Source organism: Cibotium barometz, chromosome 16 (genome assembly GCF_041138505.1).
Source record: "Cibotium barometz isolate CiBa-2024 chromosome 16, ASM4113850v1, whole genome shotgun sequence".
Classification (NCBI taxonomy): domain Eukaryota; kingdom Viridiplantae; phylum Streptophyta; class Polypodiopsida; order Cyatheales; family Cibotiaceae; genus Cibotium; species Cibotium barometz.
In genome coordinates, this window is record NC_141061.1 from 56,555,824 (window position 1) to 56,569,602 (window position 13,779).

A 13,779-nucleotide genomic window follows, 5' to 3' on the forward strand; every position below is an offset into this window, starting at 1 on the left:
GAATAAATAAAGTGATAGGTGCTTCAATAGCTTCTATTTTTTACATATCAGTAAGAGTTCTAACACATTTCCAAATCAATATACAATTTTTTGCACATCGTGAGGTTTTGCTGCCGGCCATCTGTACTGTCCAAGCCCGACCTTGTGCCTAAGAGAGCAGTGAGCACCATTTCCATGTATCACACTACTATGTGTGAAAAAGGAAAGGGATACTGCAAGAACAATTTAATAATCAACATGAAGACCTTGTGTTTGTGAAGTCCGCAATTCAATAAACTTTCCAGGTACTTTCAAATTTCCAGCCAAGCCAAAAAAAATTAAAAAAAAATATAAACTTTCCAGGAGGAGAGGACCTTGTTTTGGAGATGGCCTTGTTTTGGAGTTCAATTCTCCAAGTTGGCTTACTTGTGTGGAGATTAAGTTGGCAACTACTATGGCTATGAGCCTTCAAAGTTTCGACGCTAGGTGGATATATAAGCGCTGATTGCAGTATAATAATTAATTGCTTGTGTGGTCATTGTTCCCTCCAGTTAGTACATGGAGGAGGAGGGAGGTTAGGGTTCACAAATTTCCACACGATCAGATACAATCCCTCGGGGACAAATTGTCCGGCCTCCTTGTGGGGGAGCTGATCGTCATTAGGATTTAATCGTATAGGGGGAAGGTTACTGGCCGCCGCGGCCGGTGAGTACCGCCGGCGGCTGCTGTAAGGTGAATCGGTACGATCATCTTGATATTCTGTGGATTCTAGGCGAATAGCTGCTGTGTGTTGTTGCGGTTTGGATATTGATGTGCCATGGATAGAAAGCTTCACTTGATTATCATTATGCTTAGGTAGCTGCTTCGGATCATCGATAGAATGCCTGTCGTCATGATTTACGCCCTGCTGCTGCTGATCTGCGCCGATTGTCTGCTGAGAATCGCCGGTTTTAAGCTCCTTCATCGAAGCTAAGGAACGCTTTCGTCTGGCGTGGGTGTGCCAGAAATTCTTCACGTCGTTGTCGCTTCTGCCGGGAAGAAACGACGCTATCTTCGACCAGCTGTTGTAGAAATAGACATTAATGATACTGCCATCAGGGATGTGCCATTCATGTGCCATTTCGCGGGCAGCAAGTTGCAACCGAGAGCTAGCTATGTATGGAGTTAATCTTAATTTAATGCGCCGTAATGATGAGTGAGGCACGTTGCATCATTATTAAATAATGGTCGGTTAATGTATATACCTGTTGCCGAGATGTCTGTGAAGTCGTAGGAGGAGTTGGGTTTCGAGAGGTGAGAAGGGGTTGCGCTTCAAGCCAGGCCGGAGGTAGTTCACCCAGCGAAGCCTGCAGCTCTTGGGGCTTCGCTGCAGACCTACAAAAGTACACCACCATTCGCTTGATGACTACAGCTCAGTACAGTACGCTGGACCCTAATTATCCATGATGATGGTGAATAGTTAAAGCTAATTAGCAGCTGCAGGTCGTCATGATTAACTACCAGTGTTCCTAACGACTTCGTTCCAATTGCCGCTGCCATGTTGCTCCACGTAGCGCTTCAATGTGTCATCCTCGTGAGGAGACCACAAGCTCTTCCTCATAGGGCTCGTGTCGACGTTTTTAGGGCTGGTCACTGGTGTTAGAACTTAGGGTTAAGCGAAATATTGTCTTGTTGATTGCATAGTAGCTGGAGCGGTGCAGCAAGCAAGTTGACAGCTACAGACTACAGTCTGCAACAACTAAGCACTGCAACAAAGCACACAAGTGCAGCAAGTTGGCATCATGGCAGCACAAACAAAACCTGCAACAAAACACACAGGTGCAACAATCGTAGATATCGCATTTGCTCTACAGTTCTCAGACGAGCATATTGGCCAGTTGCCTCAATAAGATGTGATTGGCCAGCTGCCTAAATAAGAGTAGGGTGGGCCGGCGAGCTCTACGAACGGCTCTATCATCTTGGCTTTTCCTGTTGCATGTACAATGCTATTCGTCTACTAGACACGTTTTTTAATACTATCACACAGCTCGAATCCCTGGAACCTGGTCCTCCTTCGTTAGCTTGTCCGTCCGTTCTTGAGTGACCTCGAATCTTCTTGGCTTCACACATACATGGGCCATATACAGGCCACCGACCGCCTAAGTACATTATAGAGTGGACAATTACATTGTTTTTCACGTTGGAAAGGCGGAGGGGGGGATATGGAAAGGCGGAGGGGGGGATATGATACAATTTGTTGATGTTACGACATCAAAGCACGCTTCATTTTTGATGGGGGCACCCTACGAGTTTGGTGAAAATGTAGCAAGTTTTTTTTTATTTTAGTGTCATTTTAGGATTTCAGAAAAAGTCCATTTATATATATTTACACCACTCTATAGAAGCAATACATCTATACAAAAACCTAGCATGTCTAAATTCCAAAAACAAGCATATCCTACGGCATGGAAGAGGCCCAACATCATGGCCCGCCAAAATAGCGTACTTCATTGTTGTGTTGTAAAGCTATGTATACTTGTACCAAAGATTCATATTGGCATCACCAAGCTCATCATCAAAGACGTTAATCAGGTTGCTTCACTCCCAAGCTTGCCATCATCATTTATAATTGCTTCTTTCTCCTCTTCCGAGGCTCCATCAACCGGAAAGTACTTGCAAACCCTAACCTAACTCATAATAGAGACAAGCATACCCGTAAAATAACAAACAATAACTTCAACCATAAAAATAACAAACAATAACTTCAACCATAAAAATACCTCAAGCTTATTTTATGTAATGTTAAGAAAGCTTTTACACATAATGTTAAAAAGTGATCAAACTACTCAACTCTGTCCAATTGGTATAAAGAAAAATTTGGGCAAGATTTCTAAATGAACGTTGGGTCATTTGCAAAAATACAAAGAAAACCATCAAAATGGCTTAAAAAGTTCCTAACATACTTGATTTTGAGGGGCTTAAATAGTTCTTAGCATACATGTAATTAAGAAAGTGTGCATCCACTAAGTTATTCCTTCACAAGGAATGTCCTCTCTCTCTCTCTCTCTCTCTCTCTCTCTCTCTCTCTCTCTCTCTCTCTCTCTCTAAGAATAGCCCAAAAAATAGCACACGAGAATTTGTTAGATTACCATGCATGAAAATGATAAAGATAGCAACCTTTTCTAAAAACATGATCTTTAACCAAAATAGAGATGAAATATTTTTTTTATAACACTGGAAAGTGGTGTCAGATTCGTTCTGTGTGAATAACAGCCAAACCGTGAAGAATCTCGGAATGGTCCGAATGCGAACTTTGTTTGTAAGATTCTTCCCCAGCCTCTCAGGATGTCTAGTATCTTCCCCTGTAGTCAAATCCCTCTTCAGAAATATAAAAGATCTTGTTTCTACCTGTTTTCGCCTAGAGAGAGAAAATCTTCTAGAGAGTGGTATTTCAGTTTTTATGAATGAAAAACTATCCATCTTTTTCAAGTGTCCTTGGAAATTGGTTTAGTGGTAGCAACTTCATTAGCCATTACTAGATAGGTATAGGGCATGAAGGTATTGATGACTTTATTAAGGTGAGATCTTATAGGAGAGGCATGAGTATGCACATAGATCACATGGATTTTGATAGCTTTGCATTTGACTTAGACATTCTATTAGATCCAATATTGATGGAGATAGACCATACTTGTGAGGATGACTTCGGTGACCTTGGGGATTCCATGGTTTAGTGATTTCATGGGCGATTCCACTTATTGATACATTGTCCATCTTTAGTGTGGACGATGATGACTCTGTTGATTATGTTTTTACCACACACATTGATATAGTGGACGAAATAGGGTTGTGTCGACAATCATTTAAGCCAAAGAAACATATCTCATGGTCATCATCATGGAAGAACAAATGTGAACTAATACCTCTTCTTATTAAAATAAGTTCCCCCGAAACAGAAGTTCAAAAACTCCAAAATTGACCAAAAATTGACATCTCTAAAATCACTCAATTTGTGACCAGAATTTATCTTTTATGTCCTCCAAATATTTTTCACTTTTAAAAATTCAATTTAGATACTAAAAATCACCAAGTCAACTAGACCCAGAAATACGTACATATGAGTGCATTACAATTGCCCTTGGATTACGAATATTTAGATGAACATCTTTCCAAATATTCCAAAATCAACATTTAAGAACTTAAATCTAGCATATCTTAAAGTCACTCTATAAGAGAACAATGACATATCAACAATAGTATTTTTCAAACATATTATTCTATTGATGTGTTCACTACTAACAACACATTGAGTGTTCAATAGTAACAACACATTCCATTGAGTGTGCATTCTATTGATGTGTTCACTACTTACAACACATTGAGTGTTCTATAGTAACAACACATTGAGCCCTAAAAATAACAATTCAAAAACTAGTAAGAAATTGTTTTTGGTGGAAGACGGGGGGTCCCTAATATGCCCCAAATTATGTGTTCGCTTACTCATAATGCATGGTGAGCCTTATAAATAGCATTAAAAATACTAGCCAGAAATTATTTTTGGGGGAATCTGGGGGAGTCCCAACAATATGCCCCAATGATTTTAATTAATAAGACATGGAGATTTGTTACAAGTAAAATGTTTCAAATCTCTCTTTTTGAATTGTAGAAAAATGTTCTCATAAAATTTTTAAATACACACACACATTACTTAAATCTTTAAAAAAAACATTACTGAAAGAGTTAAAATAAATTTTACTCAAAGCATTAAAAATACTAGCGAGAAATTATTTTTGGGGGAATCTGGGGGAGTCCCAACAATATGCCCCAATGATTTTAATTAATAAGACATGGAGATTTGTTACAAGTAAAATGTTTCAAATCTCTCTTTTTGAATTGTAGAAAAATGTTCTCATAAAATTTTTAAATACACACACATTACTTAAATCTTTAAAAAAAACATTACTGAAAGAGTTAAAATAAATTTTACTCAAAGCTTTTTTTAATAAATTATCATTGATTCTATTATCAAAAGACAAAGCACATAGGGTGGCCAATGAAAATTATATATATTTTTTAATTACAAGGACATGGCAAAAATCCCATCAATAGAAACATGCATGCTCATTCATCATCATTGTTGCCACAATTATCATTGTCACTATCCTTAATACATTCAGTTACATTGCTCCTCCTTATCATCATCATCCCAAACCATTAAAAGAGGTATCTTTAAATGTGCATACTATGAAATTTAGAGGCACAAGGATTATTCCCTTAATTGGGAATATGAGCTTGCGTAGAGCTCTTATTCCCAACAAAGAAAACATGAAATAGACTTAGAAAGTAAAAACTAAATTTAGGTTCACATGCAAAAGAATTATGGATTTACATGTGTAAATACATCTTTTTAACCCTCAAAAAAGGAGGGGATATCATTACATTTGGCATTATTTATGGAAAGGCCATGTACTTGCATAAAAATATCTTGACATACCTCATTGTAGTTTTTTTCTACATCATAAATGTGACATTTTAAGCATTAAAACCGTTAATTTGAATCCCATGCTTAAGTTCTAGGACACACACATATATGCATGTATTCATACACATATATATGTAGATCCCATTATGCCTTATAGCCAGATATCATGCATGATTTTTAAGGTACCTAAACAACTAGGGACTTGGAGTTGGACTGAAATTTTGTTACAAAAAGTGTGATGGTGTTCCCTTGTCTTTTTGTAGCATTCACTATGCTATTCCTTCACAAGGCATGTTCTTTTACATTCTCTCTCTCTCTCTCTCTCTCTCTCTCTCTCTCTCTCTCTCACACACACACACACACACACACATAATGTGAATCTCCAAATCTAGCCCTCCTTTGTTAGGATCTCTAGCTTTATAAATATTATGCACAACCTAAAATCTTTTTGGTCACTAGAAGGGCCACATGAGTACATTATTGAGTGGACATTGATTTATCCTAAAATTTTCTTCAATGCCACTTTAACTAGTGAGGATACCACTAAGTAGTAAGCACATCAAGTACTAACTATTAGTGGAAAGAGTCTATCTACTTATGCAACATTAGAGAGGATACCACTAGGTAGTAAGCATAGAGTAAGCACATCAAAATGCTATAACTAGTAAGGATACCACTAGTTAGTAAGCACATCAAAGCACTGACTATTGAAAATATTTTATCTACTTATGCACCATTAGAGAGGACCTATAAATGGTTAAAAATAAAACATTCACCATGGAAGTAGGGACAATGATTAAAAATGAAATATTCACCATGGAAGTAGGGACAATGTACAAACAAGAACTTGTAATTATCAGGGATCATATCCTTGGACAAAATGGTGTGCATGTGAAGGGTGGTTGTACAATAAGGGTCCTCACTTTGGGATCATCTCGTGTGAATAGGACAATATTGACATAGCTCAATCGAGTTATACCTCCAATCGCATCATCGCAAGTGTCACTAGTAGACATGCGGGAGATAAATCGACCGAGTTACCGCACTTGCCACACCTGGGATACTATCTATGACCACGTAACTTAATCGAGTTATGTGGTGGACATCCACAAAGGCACCATGTCACTTGATCGAATAACATGGTGGATATCCACGTATATTCAATAAAGGTAGGAGGTGGACATCCACGTAACTCGAACAAGTTATGTGATGGGCATCCACATAGGTACCACGTAACTCGATCGAGTTACATGGTGAACATCATCGTGGAACTTGCTGCCTACGTGGATGCCCAATATGTAGCTCAACCGAGTTCTTTACGTAACCAATGGCATTCATTTATGTCAAGCATGCATCAACAATGACATTGCAAAGAAAAAAATCAATTTTTTCAAATAAAAACCACATTTTTCTAATTTTCTTTTCACGTAACTTGGTCGAGTTATGTGAAAAAAAAAATCTTCCAAAAAAAACTTTTTTAAAATTTGATTTTGATTTTTTTGTGTAGCTAGGCTAGCACCCTTATTTTACAGTTTCATAATTTATCCTATGTATTATTCTCTTATATTTATATGTCATTCCATTTTATTTCCATATCTAGAAGTGTATCATTTCTCCCTCTCTATACACATGCACATGATGCACAGGTATTCACACACACACGCACACCATGCACCTACATAATACACACAAACATTCGCATACACACATGCACAAACCTATCAAAACATGTCTTTCACTTATGTTTTGTCTCTTTTGGTCTCTATTTGTTTGGTGGAACTTTGTCCTACACACCAATGGTGACTATACTTTGCAAGGCTAAGGGTGGGGTCCACATATACACACTTAAAAATTTTGGTCACCATTGGAGCACGTTTGGCTAGAATGTTCATGCTAGATGTCTAGTTTTCAATGCGCGGTGGCCTTAGAGAGCCCCCTCGAAATTGGGCCTTTGGCTCGCACAGTGCAACCAAACATGCTCCAATCATGACCTAAATTTGCAAGAGTAAGGGTGGGTCCACATATACATACATATAAATTTTGGTCACCACCATCGGAATACATTTGGTTGCAATGTGCATGCTAGATGCTTAGGGATGCAGCCTTAGAAAGCTCTCTCAAAATTGGGCCTTTGGCCCACACATTGCCACCAAATGTGCTGCGATGGTGCCCAAACTTTACAAGAGTGAGGGTGGGGTCCATAAATTTTGGTCACCGTTAAAGCACATTTGGTTACAGTGTGCGTGCCATTTGCCCAGTTTTTAATAAGTCATGGCCTTAGAGAGCCCCCTCAAAATTGGGCCTTTAGCTTACACATTGCATTCAAGAGTGCTCTGATGGTGACCAAACTTTACAAGAGTGAGGGTAGGGTCCACATACACACACTTACAAATTTTGGTCACCATCAAAGCACATTTTATTATAATGTGCATTCCATTTGCCTGGTTTCCAATCTATCTCATGACCTTAGAGAGCCCTCTCGAAATTGGACCTTTGGCCCACACTTTATAACTAAATGTGCTCTGATGGTGACCAAACTTTACAAGAGTGAGGGTGGTGTCCACATATACGTACTTGAAAAGTTTAATCACATTTGGAGCACATTTGGTTGTAATGTGCGTTTCATTTATTAGCCTTGGAAGTCTTGGTGTGAACAACCCATTGGTAGGGGTTTTTCACCATGTGAACACACTCTAGAGTGTTAGCCACATCAGCCCTAGGGCTAGATCTACTAGTACTTTGTACTCCACACATTCATGATTATTATCATTGATTACTTCTAGCTATCGCTTTTGGTCTCTCTCTCGTACTCTGTGCTTGATATGACTATGTGTGTTTGTGTGTGTGTGCAGAGCATGTACTTCCTCATCCAACATTGGTATTAGAGACATGTTATCATAGCTTTGTTTCAAAGCTTAGGTTTTAGTGCCTAGGTCTCAGAGCTTGGTTTAAGAGCCAATAGCTCCATGTCATTATTATCAATCATGGTTTCACTACTATGGATCCACTGTCGAAACCAGTGAGTCTGGGTGTACCATATGTACCTATTCCTCCTACAGTAAAACAACTCATATGGGATGCTAAAGATGCACAAAAACATGCTTTGATTGCTCTCTCCTGTAAAACGACAAGTCATACCTCATATCCATTCATGTACTTCTAAAAGTACATGGAATATACTTGCCTCTCTATATCAAATCCACAATGAAACTCGAAATGCCTATCTACAGAAAAAGCTTGACTTGGAGCATCCGACTAAGGGTGAATCTATGGATGTATTTCTGACCCGTGCTAAGGATGTAAGAGAGTAGTTAATCAATATTGATGAGGTTATTCTTGACAGTTTGCTTGTCTCTACACTTCTCAATGGCTTGCATGAATCCTATTAAGGATTCGCTAACCACTCTTTGCATCCTGACAAAGAACACATCAGCACCTCTAATGCAGCCAACACACACAAAAAACCAAGGCTCTCTCTCTGGTCAGCATCCACTCTCTGCCTGCAATCGTCGCCCACACAAAAACCAGCCACTCTCTCTTCAAAGGGTGCCCCACCAGCTCAGCAGCTCTCTCTCTCTCTCTGTGTCGTGACCAGCAGCTTCGCCAACCTCAGAGCCTTTGCACAATCTCTTCAGCACCAACACCAACTGCCCAACGCAGCACCCTCCTTCTCTTGCATCCAGCCAAACTACCCTCAACTTCAATCAGCATCCAGCCACACCTGTATCACTAACCCAACACCACTGAAAGGAGACGGTGACCCCTTCTGTGTCCAGCCATCGCCAACTCACAAAGGCCACCCTTTTTGTGCTGTCACGGCCGATTCTTGGTTTCGGCGTCGTCCAGCTTCTCTGCAGCCGCCAGTCTCACCTGCGCTGTATGCTGCTAGCCACGCTAGCCACAACTCTCTCTTGCCAGCCTTCTCTGCTCAGCGCTCCCTTCACTCACACAGGCGGCTCCCAGTCGTCGTGAGCTCTCTTCACGCTCACCACCACTCCTTCTCCTGCGCCTGTGGTTACTGCCCTCTGCGCCTGGACGCTCACTCAAGAGCCCTTCTCTCCCAAGCGGCAACTCCAATCCAGCCCTTCACTCGCCTCCCTAGTTGCCACAATACCCGCCAGGCGGCCCTTCACAAACAAGGCGGCAACTCTACCACTCTACGCCTGCAGATGCACTCCCCAGCGACTTCATCTCCAGGTGGCCACCATTCGCTGCAGCTCTTCTCTCCCAAGCCATCTTCTACAGGGCGGTGCCTTGTCTTCAACACCTGCTCGCTCCACCGAGAGCCATCCAAAAACCAGGTGGCAACCTTCGACCCTTTTTCAGCTGCGCATCACCCGCCGGGCTTCACACCTTCGCCAACCTTCCACAGCTTCTTGCTGGCGGCTACGTTGGCAGCTAACAAGCTTCCCACGTGGCTATTTCAAGTTGGCCACACTATTTATTGTATATATATTTTTTTATTTTTTCCCAAAGCCTCACTAATGGCCACAACTAAGAGGGCTCCTTCTTCTCCTTGCTTTTTCTTGAACAAACGGCGCCCACGACCTTCCAGAACCAAAGCTGCAATATCTGCCCACAGCTCATAATCATCAGCATCATAACTTACCAAAACATGACAATTGCCATCGGTGCCATGCATTTGGCAACCACCCGCACACCATACCGTTGCAATAAAAACTTCCAAATCTCCAGCATCTGCTCCCAAAAAACATGACACGCATACCAGCTCACTGCAAAACCACCCGCTCTATACATTTGCCAAGGCATTCAGGGCAAAGCTTATTCACACACCGCGTATCCCATATGTACACAGACCCAAAACACCTTTCAGATTTTCATCTGACAACGGTACAATGGAAAGTGCACTTTTTATGGATGCTATGGTCATGAAACTTCACAATGCAGAACATGCCTACAAGCTCTTACTAATGCTTCTAGACTCTAATTATCTTTACTAGCACCCCCACAACCACAAGCCATGGTTCTTGCTCGGAGGGGGGGGGGGGGGGGGGTCACTTAGTGTAAAGCCCCTACATCACGTGTGTTCAAGGCCTCTTTTATAAACCCCTATGTAACCTTTTTTGAGTAGTTTTCATCCACCCTTCTATAAAATTTTATAAATTTTATAAATCCCTTACTGTCAATTTTTTTTGAAGAGATATTTCAAATATCCTTATATACTAGATACAATTATTTCTTTTGTAAAGATTTTGAGATGACATTGAGAAGGTAGTGATTGATCCTAGAAAAAGCCAAGGTAAAGTTGAAGCCTAACAATGTGGACATCTACTACCCCCTGTATTTCAAAGTGGTGGGGTATTTGCTCTAAGGCCAAGTGCTATCAGCAATGAAGATCCACTATATTATGATACATTGGGTGTCATTTTTTGTGCTATTGGTGCGAGATACAATAGTTATTGTGCAAATGTTGCAAGAACGTATTTGATTGATGGAGACCCAGTTCAATCAAAAGCTTACAAGGCACTTCAGAAAGCCCACAAAGCTGCCACATGAATGCTTTAAAATGTGGAAATCCTGCTTCAGCTTACAAAGCAGCATTATATGTTATGGAAAGGGAAGGGCGGGAGTTCTTGCCCCATATAACTAAAATCTCTGGCACAGGTATTGGCATTGGATTCAGGGAATCTAGCCTAAGCCTGAATTCCAAGAATGATAGGATTCTAAAGGCAGCTATGGTATTCAATGTTAGTTAAAAATGTAAAATTTACAAACATAGAGCTCATAGGACCCCAAGACAAAGAACTTTTTTTTGCTCTGTTGACAGATACTATAGTCATAAAAGAGAAAGGTCTTGAGAGTGCAACTTCGAATTATTCAAAATCTTACGATGATATTGTGTCTTCTTTTAAAGATGAGGAAGAGGAGGAGCAGGAGAAGCCAAAATCAAAGCTAAAGCTGCCATCGAGTAATGGAGCTAATGCCCAGTTTTTGAAAGCAACTTTGCACCCTGACAATCAAGAGATGACAAAGAAAGAGGTGTGCAAGCAGCATCAAGTGGAGCTTGCTCAATAAAAGAATGAAGAGACTGTTAGGAGGCTGCTGGCTTCTGGGGGTCTGGGCCAAGGAGACGAGCAGGGTGTGGTCAGGACCATTGGAGATTTAGTGGCCTATCGCAATCTAGATGATATTCCTTTCTCAAAAGAATTAATGATTCAGGTAGATCAGAAGAACAAGTCAATTTTGCTGCCAGTTTATGGTTTAATGGATCCCTTTCACATAGCTACTATAAAGAGTGTTACCAGCCAATAGGATGGAGGCCACTCCTTCATTCGAATGATTTTCAATGTGCCCGGTGCTGGTTATTCTGCCACCACTAACTTGGCATCACAAAAGTTCCCCGGTGCAATTTACTGGAAGGAAGTTTCCTTCCGATCCAGTGATGTGAGACACACTAACCAAGTAGTCCAGCTGATTAAGACGTTGCATCGCCAAGTTGCTTTGAGGGAATCAGAGAAGGTAGAGAGGGCCACGCTAGTGACACAAGAAAAACTATAACTTATGAAAGCAAAACCTATAAGACTATCAGATTTATGGATTAGGCCTGTCTTTGGAGGCAAGGGGCGCAAGTTGAGTGGTACATTAGAGGCACACACCAATGGTTTTAGGTATTCAACCATGAAAGCTGACGAGAAAGTTGATATTACGTACAGAAACATCAAGCATGCTTTTTTTCAACTTGCAGGAGAAGGAAATGATTACCCTGCTGCACTTTCACTTGCATAATTTTATCATGATTGGGAACAAGAAGACCAAGGATGTGCCGTTTTTTGTGGAGGTGATGGATGTGGTGCAGACCTTAGGTGGTGGAAGATGTAGCACTTATGACCCTGATGAGATCAAAGAAAAGCTGCAGGAGAAAGGGATAGAGAGAAAAAAAATACACCGAGCTGGCCGAGCTTCTCCCAGATCAAGAATAACACCTCTTTTGTGAGAAGCACGCACATAGAGGAGACAAACAGGAGAACTTCTCTCCATCATGCGGCTGCACATTTCTCGCCCTGGATTTGTTTTTGCTTGCTCCGCATGACTTTCTTGTACATATCTTGCAACCAGTGCACTCCAAGAGATAACATTCCAAGAAGGCAGCCTACCAAACAGTAATCGTGCACCGCATTTGGCATACATGTCCACTAGATTACAAAGCGCAATGTCATTCTGCAACAACCCCTGCCTTGAAATCTTGTCATGGATTTGTTTTCGCTTGTCAGTTGCTTGATCATGGCACAATGTCTGGATGCACATGCTTGTCAACTGGTCCGATTGTGGCTCATGCTTTCAACATGCATGTGAAGGTCATTTCATTTGAAAGGTTGCATCTCTTCAGAACAATCAAGTGCTTGCTCGGCATGACCCTCTTGTGCATATCCTGCAATCCGTGCCCTCCAAGAGACAACATCCAAAGAAGGTAGCCGGTTGAACACTTGTCGCGACATAAGAAGCACGTTATAACTTCTAATGTGTGCTTTTTTGTTTTTTAAAAAACAGCCCTCTGTTTAAGCTTAAAAACATGCCGTTTTTCAAAAAAACAGGATGCCCCTCTTAATATGCCAAAAAACATATGTATAGCTTAAAAAAGTTGGCACCCTCTTTAACCCCAAAAAGTCACCTTTGGAGGCCACTTTTAGCGCACTTCCCCTCTGCTCACACTTGCATGGACATATGCAGCCTCCCCCCTGCTTCTGACGGCTGTCGAGACATCACCCCGTAGTCGTGTGTGCTGTCCTGTACCTGCCAAAATTAGTGGAGTCAGGTTGTGTGCCTTTTTTCGCTGCTGCTCACAGCCCATCACCCACACCTGTCTAGCCTGTGTGTGCCAATTTCCACCCTCACCCCTTCTTTCCCTCTATAGCCTCATCTTGGATATTTTCATACTCTGCACCATTCGAATTATAGGAAGCCTTCTTCAGCATGTCCTTCAAAGGCATCTTGTCCTACATTAAATCTCTCCTCAATGGGAAATTCAGGTTGGATTAACACCATTTGAAGACATGCATAAGCCACGTCCTTTATATGGGAGTGTGGGCTAGAGCCTCGAGTGGATGATTGACCAGAAAAAATCTATAGGCAAAATTCCATTGACCGAATTGGGGCAATACTTTTAGAGTGATGAGACTAATGCAACCCTTTCCATCACTATGAAAGGAATCACAATAATGGGAGTCCTAGACAGTGGCACATGAGTGAGTCTAATCACCACCAAGAAGTGTTGGGAAAAGATGGGTAGACCTCATCTTGAAGACATTGTTGTTAAGATGGTTGATGTAATAATTACCAAGCTTATTGGGATGCTACGAGATCTTAAGGTTAAAGTGTTG

At 41.0% G+C, this 13,779-nt stretch overlaps 1 protein-coding gene and 1 pseudogene across 1 annotated transcript; one reads left to right on the top strand and one right to left on the bottom strand.

The window, feature by feature from the left end:
• Positions 1-359: 359 nt before the first annotated feature.
• On the bottom strand, positions 360-1,624 carry LOC147630766 (uncharacterized). Its single transcript, XM_086810046.1, has 3 exons — positions 1,480-1,624; positions 1,224-1,353; positions 360-1,040 (listed from the first exon to the last, which is right to left on the bottom strand). The coding sequence occupies exons 1-3, from the start codon at positions 1,577-1,579 to the stop codon at positions 515-517; spliced, it is 756 nt and encodes a 251-aa protein (XP_086666172.1). The 5' UTR covers positions 1,580-1,624; the 3' UTR covers positions 360-514.
• Positions 1,625-9,609: 7,985 nt separating this feature from the next.
• LOC147630767 (FACT complex subunit SPT16-like) lies at positions 9,610-12,565 on the top strand (annotated as a pseudogene).
• The last annotated feature ends 1,214 nt before the right edge of the window (positions 12,566-13,779 follow it).

Excerpts from the sequence above, each read along its gene's own strand:
- LOC147630766 (XM_086810046.1), bottom strand. The coding sequence starts at position 1,579 with ATGAGGAAGAGCTTGTGGTCTCCTCACGAGGATGACACATTGAAGCGC. Across the intron at positions 1,354-1,479 it reads CGAAGTCGTTAGGAACACTG|GTCTGCAGCGAAGCCCCAAG; the intron begins GTAGTTAATCAT and ends GTACTTTTGTAG. Across the intron at positions 1,041-1,223 it reads CACAGACATCTCGGCAACAG|CTGGTCGAAGATAGCGTCGT; the intron begins GTATATACATTA and ends TTTCTACAACAG.